At 42.3% G+C, this 18,950-nt stretch overlaps 1 protein-coding gene across 1 annotated transcript; it reads left to right on the top strand.

The window, feature by feature from the left end:
* Positions 1-259: 259 nt before the first annotated feature.
* LOC117451072 (mitoferrin-2-like) lies at positions 260-18,580 on the top strand. Its single transcript, XM_034089175.2, has 4 exons — positions 260-834; positions 13,199-13,427; positions 15,555-15,611; positions 16,153-18,580. The coding sequence occupies exons 1-4, from the start codon at positions 505-507 to the stop codon at positions 16,719-16,721; spliced, it is 1,185 nt and encodes a 394-aa protein (XP_033945066.1). The 5' UTR covers positions 260-504; the 3' UTR covers positions 16,722-18,580.
* Positions 18,581-18,950: the final 370 nt, after the last annotated feature.

Genomic DNA, 18,950 nt, shown 5'->3' on the forward strand with positions numbered 1-18,950 from the left:
AAGGAAATATCAATGATCGACACTCGGCTTGTCCAATCAGCTTCGGCTTTGAGCGTAAGAAAACCTTCCTTTTAAAACCCCACCCTCTCGATCAACCCGCCTCTTTATTGGACAGAAGTAGCCAATCAAATAACAGATCTTTGATTGACAGGCAGCCGTGTCCAATCAGCTTAGGCTTTGATTGTTACAGATCTCTCCGCCCTCTGTATCAACCCGCCTCTTCTAAGACAGAAGTAGCCAATCAATTAACACATATTTTATTGACAGGCAGCCTGACCAATCAGCTTCGTCCTTGAGTGTGACAAACCCTTCTGCCTCTACTCCCGGTTTCCCAACCCTCCACAGCTGCCCGCCGCGCAGTAATAGCGACCCGCCAAGAACGTTCTCCGGCCGGGCGGATACATTATACAGCCGGGAAGACTTCACACCACCCGGCGGGTCGCTAGGACTCCTCGATTTTAACCCACTTTAAGCGGCGGACTATACTCTTTTCCACCACCAGAAATGGAAGCGGAGGCGTTTGTATCCCGGAGAACCGCCATGGAAACACCAGGCGTCGACAGCCGGGTTTCGAGCGCTGCAGCCGGGGCAGAGTTTCGATGGATGGGCAACAGACTGCTGGACGCCACGGGGGGATTTGTCGGCTCTCTTTCACCGAGAATGCCAGGGGAACCGGACTTTACCCCAGTTGTGCATCGTGTGGAGACCTCCGTGGAGCCAGAAATAGACTATGAAGGGCTTCCTCAGGGATCCGCTACCAGCACACACATGCTGGCTGGATCCGTGGCTGGAATCATGGAGCATTGCCTTATGTACCCCATCGACTGTGTCAAGGTAATGCAACTAATATATATATATATATACAACATTCCTCCTTCTTGTGCAGGCTTAGATTTGGTCACATTTAACCCAGTCACTGGTTATTTAAACCATGGATGTTAAAGAGAACTGGGGATACATGACAGTTGCTAAGTGGTGCATGAAGCCAAAAATAGTCTTCCAAAGTACCCGTATGTAGGCCCATAGAGCATGCGTAGTTGAGATTTTCTTAAGCCCCGCCTCTTATCTCCAGCTCTCGGCTCAGTGAAATGAATGAAGAGAGAAAATAACTCGGGATTCAGGTTTTAGCACATTGTACAACTTTAAAACCCTAATGATTTAAATAAATGCGTTACAAGAGTTCGTACTGGTAAGTTTATATAACTCCAAAAAAATTATACGCATATTTACAGACGTCTCTTTTCCAATACAAGTCAATGGGAAATGTCTTTTTGGGCCAAAATGACGTCACGGCAGTTGTAGTACCACCATTTGGCCACAACGGTCATTAATTTAAATCGGCTTCAACGGCCGGCGTTAAACCCACAGTAGGCCGCAATATAAGGCTGAGCTTGAATAACGTTTGCCTTCAAGCTAACGGGGGGTAACCTTGTTATCAGAGGTCAGTTAACTAACTAAAATTACATGAACAGCAAGTTATATTACAAAAAATAGCTCAAACAGAAGATGGAATGACGTGGGTGTGTTTACCAAAGTACAGCGTTTTCTGTTGTCATGTTATGTAAAAATAACGATGTGACATTGGCTTCTAGTCTCACTTAGCTACAATGCTACATGTGTAGTCTACTAGCTAAAGCAGTGGTGGATCCATTATCGGACACCCCCTAAACTTACATGTCACCTTTTGGTTTTAACGTGGAATCATAAATCTAAGGGTGGAAGAAGTACTCCGGTCTTGTGCTTAAGTTAAAGTGGATGTACAACAGTTTCAACATACTCTGTGACAAGTAAAAGTCCTGCAATCAAAGTGCTACCAAATATATTTTGTATTGGCATCCAAATATATTTAAAGGACCAAAAGTAAAAGTACCAATTAAAGAGATTGGCCCATTTTAGAATAATATATATGACGTGTTTGGGTTCTTATTATTTATGCATTAGTGTTATCAAAGTGGGTAGAGCTGCAGCTAATTGTAATGCCATGAAGTAGAAGTACAACGTAGCAGGGAATGGAAATACTCAAGTAAAGTACCTCAACATATTACTTGGTAAATGTACTTAATTACTTTATACCACTGAATCTAACCCCAACACGTTTTCACTCTTCTAAGATAAGTTGGAAATAGCTTTGTAACTCAAGTTTTCTACAGATATTGTTGTTGTTATGGTATGATAATCGTCCTACTAATTCATGTAAATATTCGTAGGACACGCTTTGGCCAATACTGAAATAACAAAGATTTCCTTTAAGGAATAGGAGTTATCAGACGTTCCACATTTAAAACAAATTAGTATAGGTTATTTTAACTAACAGAATATATGTATCGTAGAAGTTTGTATTTCATCACTGTGTCAAAAGGTATTTGAGCCAGTCATGTGGAAAGTCCATGTAAAAAGATGAAAATAGTAAATGATTAACACAGATGGGTAGTCAGTAGACGGTCAATCTGTATCATACAAGTGAAGGAATTCTTGTAAATAACACACATACTGGCTTGGCAGACATTGAACACAGTTGTCTTATCAGTCAGTCTTGTATAAGTCTGTGTATTTGTTACTCTAAACCAGGGGTGTCAAACTTAATTTCATCTCGGGCCACATTAGCATTATGGTTGTACTCAAAGGGCCGGTTGTAACTTTAAGACTATATAAAATATACATTTATATGTATTAAATAATGTTTTATATTACATTATTGCCTCTGCATTGGATTTTTATCGGATACGGTAATAACTTCATAATTAACTGCGTCTGAGAGCAGAAGTCTAGGGCAAATAATTGCAAGTCTCTTCAGTGAGAACAAAATGATTTGAAAAGAAAAGCCAAATTCTGGAGAAAAAAAGAAGTGAAATGAAAGAAAAAGTAACATTCTAAGAAAAAGGCTTATTTTGAAGATAAAAAAAAAGGCAAATTCTGAGAAATAAGTCAAATTCGAGATGCATTGTGGGACATGTAGTTCATGTAACCGTATAATAAACATATTATATTCTTTGCAAGCTCTTGTGGGGCCACATAAAATGAAGTCCCGGGCCTTGATTTTGACACCCCTGCTCTAAACATATGACATAAGTACACACTGTGAAGACTACCCATCCATATAAATCATTAAGGTAAAACGGAACCGTACCAACAGAAGAGTGGACACCGTCTTCTAGGTCTTGCGTTGAGAGAATTGGGATTTATTATCACGAATGTGCGTCTGAATATCCTGTTATCTGAAATTTGACCTTTTTAAGCCTTCTGTGCTCATTAGTTTCTGACTGTATTTGAGTTGCACATTACATACTATTTCTATTTCCTAAAGAAGACTATGTAGCGTGCTTACACTGGATAAGAGATTAAGTACATTCAAATATGTTCTGATGCGTACTAGATTGAGTGTGGTGTAGGTCGACAGTATTTCTCGAAAAGCAACAACAGAAATTGAAGAGCTTGTTCAAATGGAAATAATTGAGAACAGGGGGATACTCTTGGTGAAAGCGATCTGCTTATTTCTGTTGGTTTATATTTGTTTCCTGTCGTGCAAAACAAAGACCGTTCCCCGGTCACCAATTGAGAAACACAATTCACTGTGAAATTAAAACAACAGATTACGGTGCACCAGAGATGTTCACAAGTCTTTTTTTTGCAAGTCCAAGTCAAGTCTCAAGTCTTTGGTCACGAGTCCAAGTCAAGTCTCAAGTCTCTAACGAATAAAAGTCTCATGTCTCTTCTGGTTGTAATAAGCCTTCTATTGTCTGCTGCTATCCAGTCTGTTAAGAATACTGCACAGCTATATCTACGAAGTTCAAAGCACTTACTGTGTTATTATCACTCCTATATCTATGAGCATACAGTATCAGCACTGACTAGTTGTTTGTTATATGATCACTTTAAACAGGCTATTGCAATATGAGGAAAAACATCACACTTTAGCTAAATGCAAACAACTCATAAGCAAAACACTTCAGAATCAGAAATCAGTATCACAAATACTTTATTAATCCCCCGCAGGGAAACTGTTAAAAGTACTTAAAAGCGGGTAATGATTAACGTTACCGACCTTTTTTATGTCATGTCAAGAGTTGGATGTCAACGCCACTCAACTCAAACAAGTGTGACAAGCAATTCACTCATCTCTTCAAATATTCAGTTACAAAGCTAGCAGCAAGCTAAGTTAGCATTACGTAGCTGATGCTGAGCTAAACATGTTTGCTAACCGTCCATGCGTTAATGTGACTGACCTCTCCGGGTGAGTTTTCAAGTGCCTGATGAAATCCGACATTGCTGCGCCAGCATCCTTGATTTTGATATTGCAGACTTTGCAGTGTGCGCTCCTTTTGTTGGTGCCGCCAGCGTTTTGTTCGAAGTGTTTGTAGTTGAACCTAATTACAAGCGGTACAGCCGCAGGTGTGCCGCCGGTCGCCATGGTGTTACTACGAGGTAGTAACAGAGGCGCGCACGTCTGCGTAATGAGCCCGGCTAAAGTAACTGGATGGCCTACCTGCCTGTCAGCCTTCCATCTGGGCACACATTTATCTCGTGCCCTCATTGGTCATGTGCGCGTTCGTGTGTGTTGGAGGAGGCGGGCTCTATAAGGAAGTAGCAGCCTCTAGCCGGTTGTGTATTTTCAAATTCTAGCGATCTCGAGCCGGTTTCTCTCAAATGTACCTACCCCACCTTTAATACGCCAAAAATAGAAAACACAATGATTGTTCACGAGTCCCAACACACGAGTCCAAGTCGAGTCTGAAGTCTTTTGGTCACGAGTCCAAGTCAAGTCTGAAGTCTCTGTGTGTGCGACTTAAGTGTAGGGTTGGGTATCGTTTGAATTTCCACGATTCCGATTCTACTTTTCGATTCCGGTTCTTAACGGTTCTCGATTCCAGTTCTTTGAGGGGCAGGGTAAAAAAATGACACATGCTTCTTCCACCAAAAAAATTACATTTATTCGAGAAACTTTTACACAGGTTAGTTTACAGTAATATTCACATTAATCAGTCTGTTTATATTCACTGCTATGTAACTTTAACCTGAGAACCACTGAAGCTACAACAGTGCAACAGTCCAACTTTTAAAGAACAGTTCTTGTTGAGAAAAACCAGCATATCTGCCTCTCAGGCATACCGGGAAGAAAGGTTTGAACATTTTGAAGTAAAATGCTTCAATCTGGTGCACACGCAGAATTACTAGAGACTAGATCTAGATCTAGGGGGTACAACTCCAAACACCCATATGAAAAAGATCGGTTCACATTTGAATAATTAAATAAGTATGTGAGCATAACCAGTAACCTACCATAGCTAATAACAAATACATGTAACGTATTTTATTTTTGTCGTTCATTCATATCTTATTTTACTATTTTATTTATGCATATTTTTTGTATCTCTCCAGTTTAAAACGATATGTCTGGTTTACTGTCCTATAGTATACATTGGAATGATTTCAAACCTGTTTTATCCCAATAATTATAAAGGAGAGCCTTGGAAATATGTGTTTACATAAATTGTGATCAAGCCGTTTGAGACCCACTGAGATAACTTAGACTAAAGTGAACTATCTAAACACTGAGAGTCCTTTACCTCACTGAGCTGAAGCTATCAGCCTCAGTCTGACTGGAGAGGACTCTCCCTCCACATCATTGTAGAAACATCTTCTTCTTCCGTTAGAGCAGCTAGCACCAGATGCTAATAACAACAGTGCCCTCCCTTTCTCCCACGCTCACTCGCACGTTGGCTGTGAGCTGCGGTTGCCAGATAAGCCAACATCCCCCATTTTCATCACTTGCAGCATCCATCGTACAGGGTGAATGAAACGTGTAGCCGGGATGAAAAGGGTGTTACATTTACTTAATTATGAATGTTGTTACATCAAGGCCGAAAATTAGGATGAGCACCAACGGTCAAAACATTTGTTTTCCCTCCCAGAGCTGTCAGCGCCTCCACAGATCTGACGCCCTAGGCGAACATCTATAACGCCAGTGCAACGGGCCGGCCCTGGTCTCAGGTTACGCTGTAGGAAATGTCCCGCCCCGCTGCAGTCATGCAGTAGGCTACGGAGAGCGGCGAGAAACATTTCCTCAGGAATCGAAAAGCGGAACCGAAATTCACATTTCTAAATGATGCCGTTGGAATCTAAATGTTGGAACCGGTTCCAAACCGGAACCGGTTCTCGGTACCCAACCCTACTTAAGTGCGACTCGAGTCCGAGTCGCAGACTCGAGTCCCCATCTCTGCATCGCAGGACATGTGATTTAAAAAAAAAAGAAAGTAGGCAAAGTTAAAGGTGGGGTAGGTAAGTTTGAGAAACCGGCTCGAGATCGATAGAATTTGAAAATACACAACCGGAGAAAATCTGCCACTTCCTCACAGAGCCCCTCCCCCAACACACACGAACGCGCACATGACCAATGAGGGCACGAGATAAGTTTGGGCAGCACAACAATACTTTATTCAGATGTATTAGTACCTGTGTTTCTTCTGTATGTTGGCACATCAGTGCTCTTTATCCTGACGGTCATTGAGTTCCTGGTGTTGAACCAGAGGAGGAAGAACACATTTCTTTAGGGGGTTCCCTGAGCTCCAGTGAATGAAACAAAGCTTTGTGTTCTCTAAAAAAACCTTCCGTATAATCTCCTCGAGTTCATTACGTTTCTCCTTTTGGCAAAACCCTTTGAACCTGATCGCCTCTCGTTTACAGGGCGGTGTCCGACGCTAATCCGATTGAATTCTTTGTAGATTTTTAATGGCCTTTCTTTTTAAATGCGTCTTAACTTTTCTCTTCCCCTTCAGTCGAGATGGTTTCCGCCATAAAGGCGAGGTGCGAGGAGGAAGTGCATTGCAAATATTTGTAGAAGTACGTCTTCAAGATCCCTTTTTTATATTCCAGTAATGTTCACTTCCTCAAGAGTTCTTTATTTTCACAATCTTAGTTTCCTGTTCCTTCAAAGACAACACGGTTCTCTTCTGTTCTATTCCTTCCGATCATTTCAGACACGGGTTCCTTTTTGCTCGGAGGTTTTTACTTTAATAATATGAACCAAAAGACGTGTTCTCCTGGTCTTATCGGGCTTAACGTTAATTAATTTTGCATCTTTGACCAAACCAAAAAGTCAAAGTATACGACGGACTATTCCTGGGTTACACTTCCCCATTACTACTATTAGATAAAGGAAGTGAAAAGACACAAACACACTCTATTAAAGGGCATTTTTAAGTGTAATGCCTGACGAAAAGCTCTTTAACATTTCAACTAGATGTCCTTTTCATAGTGTAGGGTTTAACGTTTTAATCAATTATCCAGCAGGCGTGATGTTCCAGTGTTTCCCCTAGGATGGAGTCATAGCAGCGGTGCTAAGGCACAGTATAATAGTGGAATTTTTTTAGTGTGTGCGAAGTGCGCCCCGCCAATTTGTTTCTATGTGTCAGCACAAGAAAGGCTCTTGAGGCCTAGTACCAGGGCCGGTTCTAGCTCATTTGCTGCCCTAGATTTTATATGTAAAGAATAAATGAAAAAGGCAAATACACTACAAAAAACAGAAACTTGTTGACATAGGTCATATCCGTCAAAATAGCTTCAAATGTATTCAGTATTGTATGAGCTTGTTTTAATTGGGGGGTGGACGTCACATCCTCTAGGGGGGTCCGAGGGTATGCCCCCAGGGAAGATTTTTTTTTTTTTAACATTTTAAAGTAAAATGTTTCAATCTGGTGCACTTTGAGCACACAATTACTAGAGACCTGATCTAGGGGGTACAACTCTAAAACACCCATATGAAAAAGATCGGTTTACATTTTAATAATCAAATAACTATGTGAACATAACCAATAACCCACCATAGCCAATAACAAATACATGTCACTTATTTTATTTTTGTTGTTCATTCATATCTTATTTGACCTAGTTAACATTTATTTATGCATATTTTTGTATCTCTCCAACTTTAAACGATATTTTTGGTTTACTGTCCTATAGTATACATTGGAATGATTTCAAACCTGTTTTTATTTATCCTAATAATTATAAAGGAGAGCCTTGGAAATATGTGTTTACATAATTTGTGGTCAAAACGTTTGAGACCCACTGAGATAACTTGAAATGAACTATCTAAACACTGATTCCTTTACCTCACTGAGCCTCTCAGTCTGACAGGAGAGCTCTCCTCCACCCTGGTTGTAGAAACATCTACTTCTTATATCCGTTAGCGCAGCTAGCACCAGATTCTAATAACAACAGCGCCGGTACCGGTGCGCCCTCTCTCTCTCGCTCCCACGCTCGCACTTTGGCTGTGAGCTGCAGGCGCCTGATAAGCCAACATCCCCCACTTTCATCACTTACAGCGCCTATCGTACAGGGCAAATGGAAAGTGTAACCGGGGTGAAAAGGGTGTTACATTTACTTAATTATGAATGTTGCCGAAAATTAGGATGAGCGCCAGTGGTCAAATGTTTTTTCCCTCCCAGAGCTACCAGCGCAGCGCCCCCCACATCTGGTGCCCTATACCAAAAATCGGCCCTGCCTAGTACATACAGTGGCAATGTCTCAACATTTAGCAAAAATACACCTTTATTGAACATACAGTAACACAAATACGACAAATCCACATAACAAACAATCAAAAATGAAAAAGGGTCGCCACTTTTTATTTTAATTTAAAAAAAAAAAAAAGATTTTATTTGTATATAGGGGAAACACTGACATAACATTACTTGTTAGACGCTTTTATCCAAAGCGACTAACATACTCAATGTGTGGGCAATCCCCACGGGAGCCATTTGGGGTGAAGTGTCTCAGGGACACAACGACATGCTGACCGCAGTGGGATTTGAACCTGTGCCCCCCTGATCCCGAACACCTACGCTCTACCCACTGCGCCACACGCCTCCTGTACCTCACAAAACAGCTATTTGAAGAACATTACTCGACAGAAAACACTACATGTAATCAGAATTGGAAAGATACAGGTTAATACGTTCAAATTGATGTGACTATGACGTCTGTAAGGATGCATGTCATATTAACGTCATGTCCCAGTCTGATTTGCTATCGAAGGCGCACCGTGTAATGAAGCTGGAATATAACACTTTGTATATTGTGATTGCTATGCGGATGTTTAATTTCTCAGACTTTCCTAAAATAAAAGGCACCGTGTTGTCTGGTAACTAAAGGACAACATCCATAGCTTCAGTGCGTCCAAATGGTCGGAAGATGAGGAGGAAGGACAATCAATACTGTATATAGTCGATGTGAGGTAAAGTGTGTCGCCATGGTAACCGGTTAGAACTCCAAGTGGAGATGAGGTCTTAAAATGTATGGAAAGGGTCTTTAAAAAGATCTTAAAAGGTTTTCCATGTGACTTCAGGATTCCTGCGTGTACTCTGATTTCACTGCAAAGAAAATAGACGAACGTCAGACGTTAGTATCGTTGTTTTGTCTTCCTATCGAGCCCCCTGACCTTTTTGTTACCAAGCAAAGTGCAGCTTATACGGAAGTTTAAGTGTGCATTCCCTCTTAGTCATAGTTGGTAATGAACAACATAATTTGTCACAAGGGCGAGTCAAAGCTTCCTCGTTCTTGATGCCTTTTAGCGGAACAAAAGCACCAGTCTGGCTTCAGTTGCTGTACTTTGCCAAAAAAGATAATAGGTCAAGAGATACTCCGTTTACTGCCATATCTCCACATCTACTGACCGTCTGGTGCGTCAGATACCTTCTCTAGGGCTGCTCGGCTATCGCACAAATCATAATCACGATTATTTTGGTCAATAATTGATATCACGATTATTCATTTGAAAACATCCATTTATTGAACTTTAAAACAAATAATAACTTGAACAGTATCTTTTTAACTGTTGATCACCCTGAACGTATAATTCAACTGAAGAACCAGTACAAAAATAAATGAACATTTAAATAAATAATATCAAAAATAATAAATACCAGTAAACCAGATCAACAAATATTTTGGAGCGCACTTCCACAAGCTACTAAAATGAATTGGATCAAATATGTTGTCGTGCACTGTCCCAACCTAGCAAAGCAAAATAATCGCCAAAATCGTAATTGCGATTAAAATACGATTAATCGCTCAGCCCTACTTCTTTGTTTTGATGAAAGCAACATGGACACGTAACTAGGGATGGGTTCCGAGCCCCGGGGCTGAATCGTTAAAGACTGTGGTACCGTTAAGCTCCGACGTTAGCGGTCTTTTTATCGGTACTGGAGACATGTAAAAAATATATGTATTATTGCTACACAGACATTATATTGCAGTTTTAGTGTCGCCAGCGCCGTTTCTAACACGCAAGAAGACTTCAAAATGCGTGTCTTTAGTATTTTTGATCTTTCCAATTCAGACGAGAGATCTCTCTGCCCCGCGAGGGGGCGGGGCAGTTTACACACACGCAGCTGCTACATGCAGCCACACACACACACACACCATTGAACCTGTGCATGACTGTACAAAGATTGCGCAATCCCCAAACTTCCCATCACATGCAATGAGGGAAAAGCCCTCATTGCATTGAGGGTAACTCAGTATTCAGAGCGCGGGTGGCTTCCCCCGTGTCTGGGAAATGGAAACTCCCGTTGGAAAGTCTTTCACAGTGTGAGCAGTGTGCTACAGTCCAGCGGGGGTTGTTTGTGTGCCAAGATGGAGCTTTAGAAGGACGTCAACATGCAAATGAATCCTATTTAATGTCATTTACGGTAGAAAGCGGTACAGTACGTTGCAACACATCTTAGAATCAAGAGTCCTGCGAGAAATACAATGTGTTTTTCTAGAAATCAAGGAAACACAGAGGGGAGTAATTAGGTGTGGTTCGGTATGGATGCATCTCGTTTCACTGGATGCCGTGACCCGAACCTGATCTTAGTAATTTAGAGAAAGATGAAGTCGTATTATGTCAAGTTTCTCAGCAATTTCTGTAATAAACGTTATATTTATTTCTAAAGTAAGCTCCACCTGTATTATCGTGATATAAACACACTTGTCACAGTATTTCTCTCCATGTGGAAACCACTCCATTTATTTAAGTTATAATACTCTTTTGCATTTCTTTAAGTTAAACAAATAATATTGGTGCAAGAGAGGGCACTTGTTTCACACGAGAGGTACATTACACACTTCTCTAACCGTTTCACTTTATCTAAACGTGTGGATTTCCTCTGACGAGCACATATGAGACTTATTAAGCCGATAAAGTTCAGCCCAAAAAGGAATCAGGTCTCAATATATGAATACTAACACGTTATGGGTATCGCTAAGGTTTTAACGGTACTACTACTTTTATCGACACCGCTTATCGGTCCGGTCTTTTATCGGTTCTTTTGGAGAAAAAAAACTAAACTAATTGTGAACAAAACTAACATTGCTTTTTATTTAAATGAAATGCATAATATTTCACATCAAAAGAAACAATGTTTTAACAAATCATATTAAATAATCTGAAGACAGAACTGTGAACAGAATAGCTGAAACTTTAACTAAATAAATAACTCAGGTTCCCTCTCATCATAACCCATGTTTATATAATGGAGTTAACTCCCTGTGTTGCTGCTAGCACACAGAACACCTGACGTGGAAACGTTCCTCGTGGACGGGGCTACAGAGCTGCTAGAGAGACAGTGGAACCCGGTGCATTCCTCCGTCTGCATGTGGAGCGCTTTGGATACATGTTTAGACAAATAGCTCGTGTTGTCGCCCTGACATTCTAAACTCTCATTCCACTTTAGGCAACGAGCATCGAGACGGGTAAAGTGTAACCACACCTCGGAGCGGTGTGTGTGTGTGTGTGTGTGTGTGTGTGTGTGTGTGTGTGTGTGTGTGTGTGTGTGTGTGTGTGTGTGTGTGTGTGTGTGTGTGTGTGTGTGTGTGTGTGTGTGTGTGTGTGTGTGTGTGTGTGTGTGTGTGTGTGTGTGTGTGTGTGTGTGTGTGTGTGTGTGTGTGTGTGTGTGTGTGTGTGTGTGTGTGTGTGTGTGTGTGTGTGTGTGTGTGTGTGTGTGTGTGTGTGTGTGTGTGTGTGTGTGTGTGTGTGTGTGTGTGTGTGTGTGTGTGTGTGTGTGTGTGTGTGTGTGTGTGTGTGTGTAATGCAACGGCCTCCCAAGAAGAGCTCGCCTCTCTCCAGTCATTAAGCTAAAGTGGTTATTGAAGCTTGTTGCTTCTGCCCTGGGAGCCGACGGAGAGTCATCCCCTCCTCAACTACGGTCTGGGAGCCGACAGAGAGCCGTCCCCTCCTCGACTACGGTCTGGGAGCCGACAGAGAGCCGTCCCCTCCTCGACTACGGTCTGGGAGCCGACGGAGAGCCGTCCCCTCCTCGACTACGGTCTGGGAGCCGACAGAGAGTTCAACACACAGATGGCCAGTCCGCCCCTTTGTAGCTATTATTTCGATGAGCAGATCGCCACTGGGCTTTCAACTGAAGACACAGCCATGCAAACACTGCGGCATGTGTCCGGCTCCTTATGGGTGCTGACATTAGTGAAGTGCTTTCCTCTGCGGTGAGACGACCGGCACCACGGAGGGAAGCGGCAGAAAGTCACCTGGAGATAGAGAGGGCGGGGCTGCGTTGCGTAACGGAGAGACTCGCTCTGGCGGCGGTCTCGTTCAGGATCCGAAAATACAATTTAAATATTTTGCACACTTATTCCTTGTGAGTACTGGTTACGGTGCCGCGTGGCCAGGGGTTGCCGACTCCTGTTCTACAGTATTGTTGTTTTATAGTTATTTGTTAATGTAACCCAATTTGTGTTCTGTGAAATTGAAAAGGATATCGCGTTGCGTTTGTTACTTTCGTGGCAGTTGTGTCTTAAGTGTAATTTGGCTTGGCTTCCTATTTTGTATGGACATGCTTTTATTTTGAAGGAGAGTTACCGCTCTTGACAGGAAGTTGTTGTTGTTGCTATGGAAACAACGTGACGGAGATTAACGGAGAAAAAGTAATATCTACATATAAAGACGGAGAAAGTAAACAATAATGTTTATGGTTAAGTGTTGGCAACCCCCCCCCCCCCCCCCCCCCGAAGAGGCACAGAGATTTCAATAAATTCAATTTGGCAGCCGCAAAATAAGAATATCCGAATAACGAAATTGAAAACCGAATAGTACTCCAACGAACGGATATTCGGGTACAGCCCTAGCACACACTAATACAAAATTGTAATAATAAAGATATCAAATGTATTGATGTCGCTCTGTCCCCCCCCTCTCTCTCTTCAGACTCGGATGCAGAGCCTCCACCCGGAGCCCGGCGCTCGCTACAGGAACGTGATGGACGGGCTGCGGCAGATCGTGCGGACGGAGGGCGTGTGGCGGCCAATCAGAGGCGTGAATGTGCTGGCCGTGGGGGCGGGGCCTGCGCACGCTCTGTACTTCGCCTGCTACGAGAAGATCAAGCTCTCGCTCAGCGACGCCATTCACCCCGGAGCCAACAGCCACTTCGCTAACGGTGAGTCAAAGTCGACTTTATTAGTCTTTCAGTTTGTGGAAAGTACGGACGGAGAGATCAGGCGGCTACCAACTAAACTAAAATGCTCAAATTTTGCAAAACCCCTAAAATGATTTGATTTTGATTTATTTCGAATGCGTAAAACAATAATACAAAAATGTAACGTCAGGGCTCGACAGTAACGGTTGCCATTGGCAACCATTCAGAAAAAATGTCAACCACCGCCATCAGTGGCAACCACTTTTTAGCATGAAGAAATAAGGACAGCAAAATGTGCACCCCAAAATAGATAAATGTTAATTATTTGTTGTATTAAGAGTGATATTTAATTATTGTTGTGACCAGTCGGAACCTGATACTTAAGTTGCACGTGCGTTGGTGTGATTACGGAGCCAGAAAGCGATGCACGTTTACTCGCGTGCGTGTTTGTTTTACAAAAAATGGCGAAGCAAATTTAAGTTGTTTGACTGTGGGGTAAAAAGTTCAGCCAACATCTCAAACGAATGTTCAAAGTGATTCAACTGATAAAGCGCAAGATGAACCCGAACGAAAAGCACAGGGGAAATGTGTAAAGTCTTGAGAGGCGAAATATATGTACATTCTGCTTCGTTGTGCATTCACTTCCGGTAAAAGTTCCTTCAAAATAAGAGTCCCGATCTTATTACTACCAAAATAAAAGTGCAAAACGAAACTTTACCATAGGAAAATATTGGCATCAAAATATAATCACTTCTATAAAAAGTTAACACATGTTAAATATAGTTAGACATATTAAAGGTAATTGACAGCATTAATAATTAATATGTAATTCTTAACTGAATGGTTTTCATTTATTTAACATTAGAAATGTATGAGTCTGGCCAATCCAAGACTTCAATGCTGTCTTCAGCCAGTGGATCTATGGTGGGGGTCAGCACAGAGGTCAGCACAGAGGTCAAGACAACCCACATTTGAAAGGGAGACAACAGATGAAAAATAAACTAGTGACTTGCTCAATTCCTTTGTGAGGGATCTGTGAAGAACAGGACAACAGCTGCACCACTGGTATTTAGTATACCAGCCATTGAGGGTGGACAAGTTTCCTACCACTTAGGTTTCAGATAATTATCTTAATTACTTATTGTAAAGCATTTGAACATTCTTTTGTGTCACATGTTCATTATTAAGTTGATGTATAACTGTATAGTATCTTAATTATTTAAAATATAAGGTGCTAAAAATGGCAACCGTATTTTCAGTGTTGGCAACCAAAAGCTGATGCCTGGTTGCCAGCCTGGCAACCACTTTTAAAAGTTGGCGTTGAGCCCTGATCAAATTTAATATACAAAAATATTACTGATTCTAAATGATGTAGAAACAGATAATCTACTTAATTACACATCCGACAAAATGCAAGCAACTACTTTTATGGCACTTGCTTAAAGAAATACTCGTTATGTTTTATTTTTGTATCTGTTACGTACTCAGTTTTACCTTGAATGTTGAAACAACGTTATTGTTCTCCTGTGGTGAAGGAAGAATCCACAAACAGAGAAAAGTCTTGATGCATTTGAAGGGAATCGCAGTTGCGTTCAACAACAAAACTACGTTAAAATAATCACTTTATTGGCGACCCAAAGCTAACGGCCCAAAGCTAACGGCCCAAAGCTAACGGCCCAAAGCTAACGGCCCAAAGCTAACGGCCCAGATACTGGGGCTCAGACCCAGCACCATTTGCACCGCTCGGTCTCCTCAATAACGCACCGGTGGCCTGAAAGACACTTGAAACAAATATAAAATTAATTTATAAACAATCTGTTCGTTCAGTAAAATACAAGTGTCATGTATCCGTTTGCAGGCTCACTTCTTCCCATCGACACTAAAAACCCTCACTATAGGGAAATGGGACGTTTTGGAACGACTGGATAAATGAGACTACGATTGTACTTCACAAATTCTATTATGGATGTTTTGCCGATGTGTTCGTTCACTACAGTTCTTCAAGTCTTCCCTCATTTTTTGAAATGTTAAAACGTGTTGGATGAATGTTAGAAAAGCATACACACACAAAATGAATCTGAATGTCTTTTCGGTGACGATGTCGGAGTTTTTTCAGGCGCTAACTTCCTCTCCACTGTTTCCCTGTAGGAGCGGCGGGCTGCATGGCGACCGTGCTGCACGACGCCATCATGAACCCAGCAGAAGGTAAAAACACTGCTTTACTTATTTCCTCACAAGCACACTATGTTCTGCACCGTGAATTGTCTTCTTTTTTAACATTCAGACATAACATACATACACCCGCATACGTACTCGAATGTCTCAGAGTAGTTACTGCGCATATAACACCCATCTCTCCGTGACAATACTCTCACCTTAATCATGTAGCAAGACATCTGTGTATTTCTCAGCTTACATACCAACGACTTAAATAAAAGCACAGAGAGAAAGTTAATAATCAATTCTAATCATGATGGCCTGAGGTGTGAGAAACATCAAAGGCATCCTGCTGGTGTCCTCCAAGTGACGTTCCTTTTTCTACAAAGACACTTATGGAATCATTCTCTGAGGGTGTTGTTGCACCATCCGGACACTAGGGGGAGCTCCAGACTCACCTGTGGCTCCACATGTTACTGCACATCCACCAAAGAAATATGTTTTAACAACATAACATTTCCCCTCTCCCTGTGCTCCCCTATTACAACGAGTTCATGTCAAGGTTTCTAACTCTCCCGTCTCCCTGCAGTGGTGAAGCAGCGAATGCAGATGTTCAACTCTCCGTATCGAGGCGTTCTTCACTGCATGGGTTCCCTGTGGCGACACGACGGCCCGGCGGCTTTCTACCGCAGCTACACCACGCAGCTCACCATGAACGTGCCCTTCCAGGCGCTTCACTTCATGACGTACGAGTACCTGCAGGAGCTCCTGAACCCCCACAGACAGTACAACCCTTCCTCTCACGTGGTGTCCGGAGCTCTCGCTGGAGCCATCGCGGCCGCCGTCACCACGCCTCTGGACGTGTGCAAAACCCTGCTGAACACGCAGGAAGCTCAGGCTATCCACGTGATCCAGGCAGAGGCGGCGACGGCAGCGGTGGGAGCGGCCGCTGGGAGTCGGCATATCTCCGGTTTGACCGAGGCGTGTCGGACTGTGTACAGGATGGGGGGCGTGCCGGCGTTTTTCAAAGGCGTCCAAGCGAGGATTATCTATCAGATGCCGTCTACCGCCATCAGCTGGTCCGTCTACGAGTTCTTCAAATACATCATCACCAAGCGGCAGCACGAGCGACGGCTGCGGGGAGACGGAGATAAATGAACATCGGGGACAGCAGCGGGTCGTGGCACTGGACCGAAGAGGCTTAAACTTTTAAATGCTCCAGGGTTTTAGATTCGTCGAGCTCACTCCTAATTTGTTTTCTGAAGCAAAGAAGCAGCTGGAATACTTCCTTATCAGTGTGTGAAATGTCCTTAAAGCACCCAATGTTTAAAAGGGGTCTCCGAGTGGCACACAGGAAGTCCTGAACACGCCCCATTCACTTCTGATGCTTTAACAACTTGACAAACTCCTGTACTGGCTTTCAAAAAGCTTATTATTCATAAAAGGCACCGTGATAGAAAATCTTAATTAGGACATGTTTTAGTGCCGTTTGATTCGTCCCTGAACTCAAGTGCATCGGATTTGATCAAAACACGGTTAAAGTGCGCTTTGAGCTTTGTTTGAAAGTGTTGACTTCAAATGTCTATCCTCCATCCTACACTGTACGAGAGGTCGGCATTTTCAACGTACAGTTACTACGAGTGCTTTTAGGTTCAGAGACGAAACGAAAGTTCTTCATAAACTGCACACGTTGCACCTCTTGAAAGTATGACACCATATTACCTTCTGGCCACCAGGGGGCGCCCGACACCAGCGTTACACGACTGAGAGGAAGCGGGAAGTTCTAACATCAGGAATAGGAAATGTGTTGGAATAAGTGTGCTGGTGTACAGAGAGCTGGAGCAGAGGAAAGGAAACGAGGAATCATGAGATTATTTGTGTGTGTGTGTGTGTGTGTGTGTGTGTGTGTGTGTGTGTGGATGAATGTGTGTGTTGCTGCGACTCGGACCATTTCACCTCAAAACTGTCATAACATTTTTAAGGTGGGTTTTAAGGTTTCTTTGAGTGATGTCGTGGCGTCTCCTCTTTGCACCAGGTGCTTTCAAATCCACACACACATGTTTCTGCTGCAGATTGTATATGATACACACACACACACACACACACACACTCATGCTGGTTCAAGTTGAAATTAGATTTTTGTTCTAAAGCAACATGCCAGTTTTATGGAGAATGCTGCGTCCTCAAGAGTCCGTGCTGCTTTCAGATGAAAACGCTTGCTTTAGGAAAATGTTTGTCAACTCCCTAAAATAAAAGAAAAGCTGAATTTAATCACATTTATTTAACATGTTCTAAAGTATTGTGTTCGGGCTGGTTGAAAGCATATGTGTTCATTCAAAGTAACATTAGTGCTTCCAACTCGCCTAATATAATGTCTAACTAAAGGCAAAACTAATGTCATGAAACGCTTTGAAGGTCAGTTTAGTTTAATATATTTTTTTAAAGGCACAGCATCCGAGCAGTTGATGCGATGGTCTTTATGATTTGTAACTAAGGACGCGGATACGTTCTAAGATGGAGAAGCAACAGGACTTGGACACATGCCTTCAGTTCGCCGCCGTACGTCATCAACGCACAACTAATGCAAAGACATCCTCAGGTGGACATGTTGCATTGTTAAGCCATAAAGAGGATGAAATTGTACATAATATATAGCGTGTATATATATATATGTATATAAATATAGGCAATACAGATAAACACATACTAAGTTTTCAATGCTAAAAAATTCTAAACTAAAAGGTTTTCGCTCCAACATTCTGGTAGGAAGCGACGGGAAGGATGCTCCCTAAGGTTACTTTGAGTACGCAGAAAAGTATTCGCGGAGTGTTGTTGCTCGTGTGAAGTGTCCTGGCAAGGGAACCACAGAGCAACTCGTCAGGTGACGACTAATGTGAAACGCTGGAACTTGTTAAAGATGACTCCTGTATTTTGTGAACTGTAAATAAAGTCGCTCCGGCAGCTCCTCGCAGAAGCAGGGTCTTCTCTTGGTGCTGGTCTCCAAGCGTGAAGAGTCAGCTCGTGTGTGTCCTCTTTCTGGCTCGTCGTGGTGCTTTTACCGTTTTACAGATTCTACTTTCACTTGAGGAACGTTTTGAATGCAGGACTTTTATTTGTACAAAAGTAATCAAACCTAACATACTTGAAGTACTCGGTATGAAAGCCATTCAGACTAGCTGCTCCTTCACCAGCTTTGAGAACACTTTCATGATCAATCATTATAAAACATATCCTATTATTCTGAAGTGGACCAATCTGCACAACGACTACTTTTACTGTCTTTCACTATATTTAGATGAGAATACTTTCTACTTTTACTTGAGGAACATTTTGAATGCAGGACTTTTACTGAAACAGAGTATTCCTACACTCTGGTACTTCTACTTT

This window comes from Pseudochaenichthys georgianus, chromosome 1 (assembly GCF_902827115.2).
Source record: "Pseudochaenichthys georgianus chromosome 1, fPseGeo1.2, whole genome shotgun sequence".
NCBI classification, from domain to species: domain Eukaryota; kingdom Metazoa; phylum Chordata; class Actinopteri; order Perciformes; family Channichthyidae; genus Pseudochaenichthys; species Pseudochaenichthys georgianus.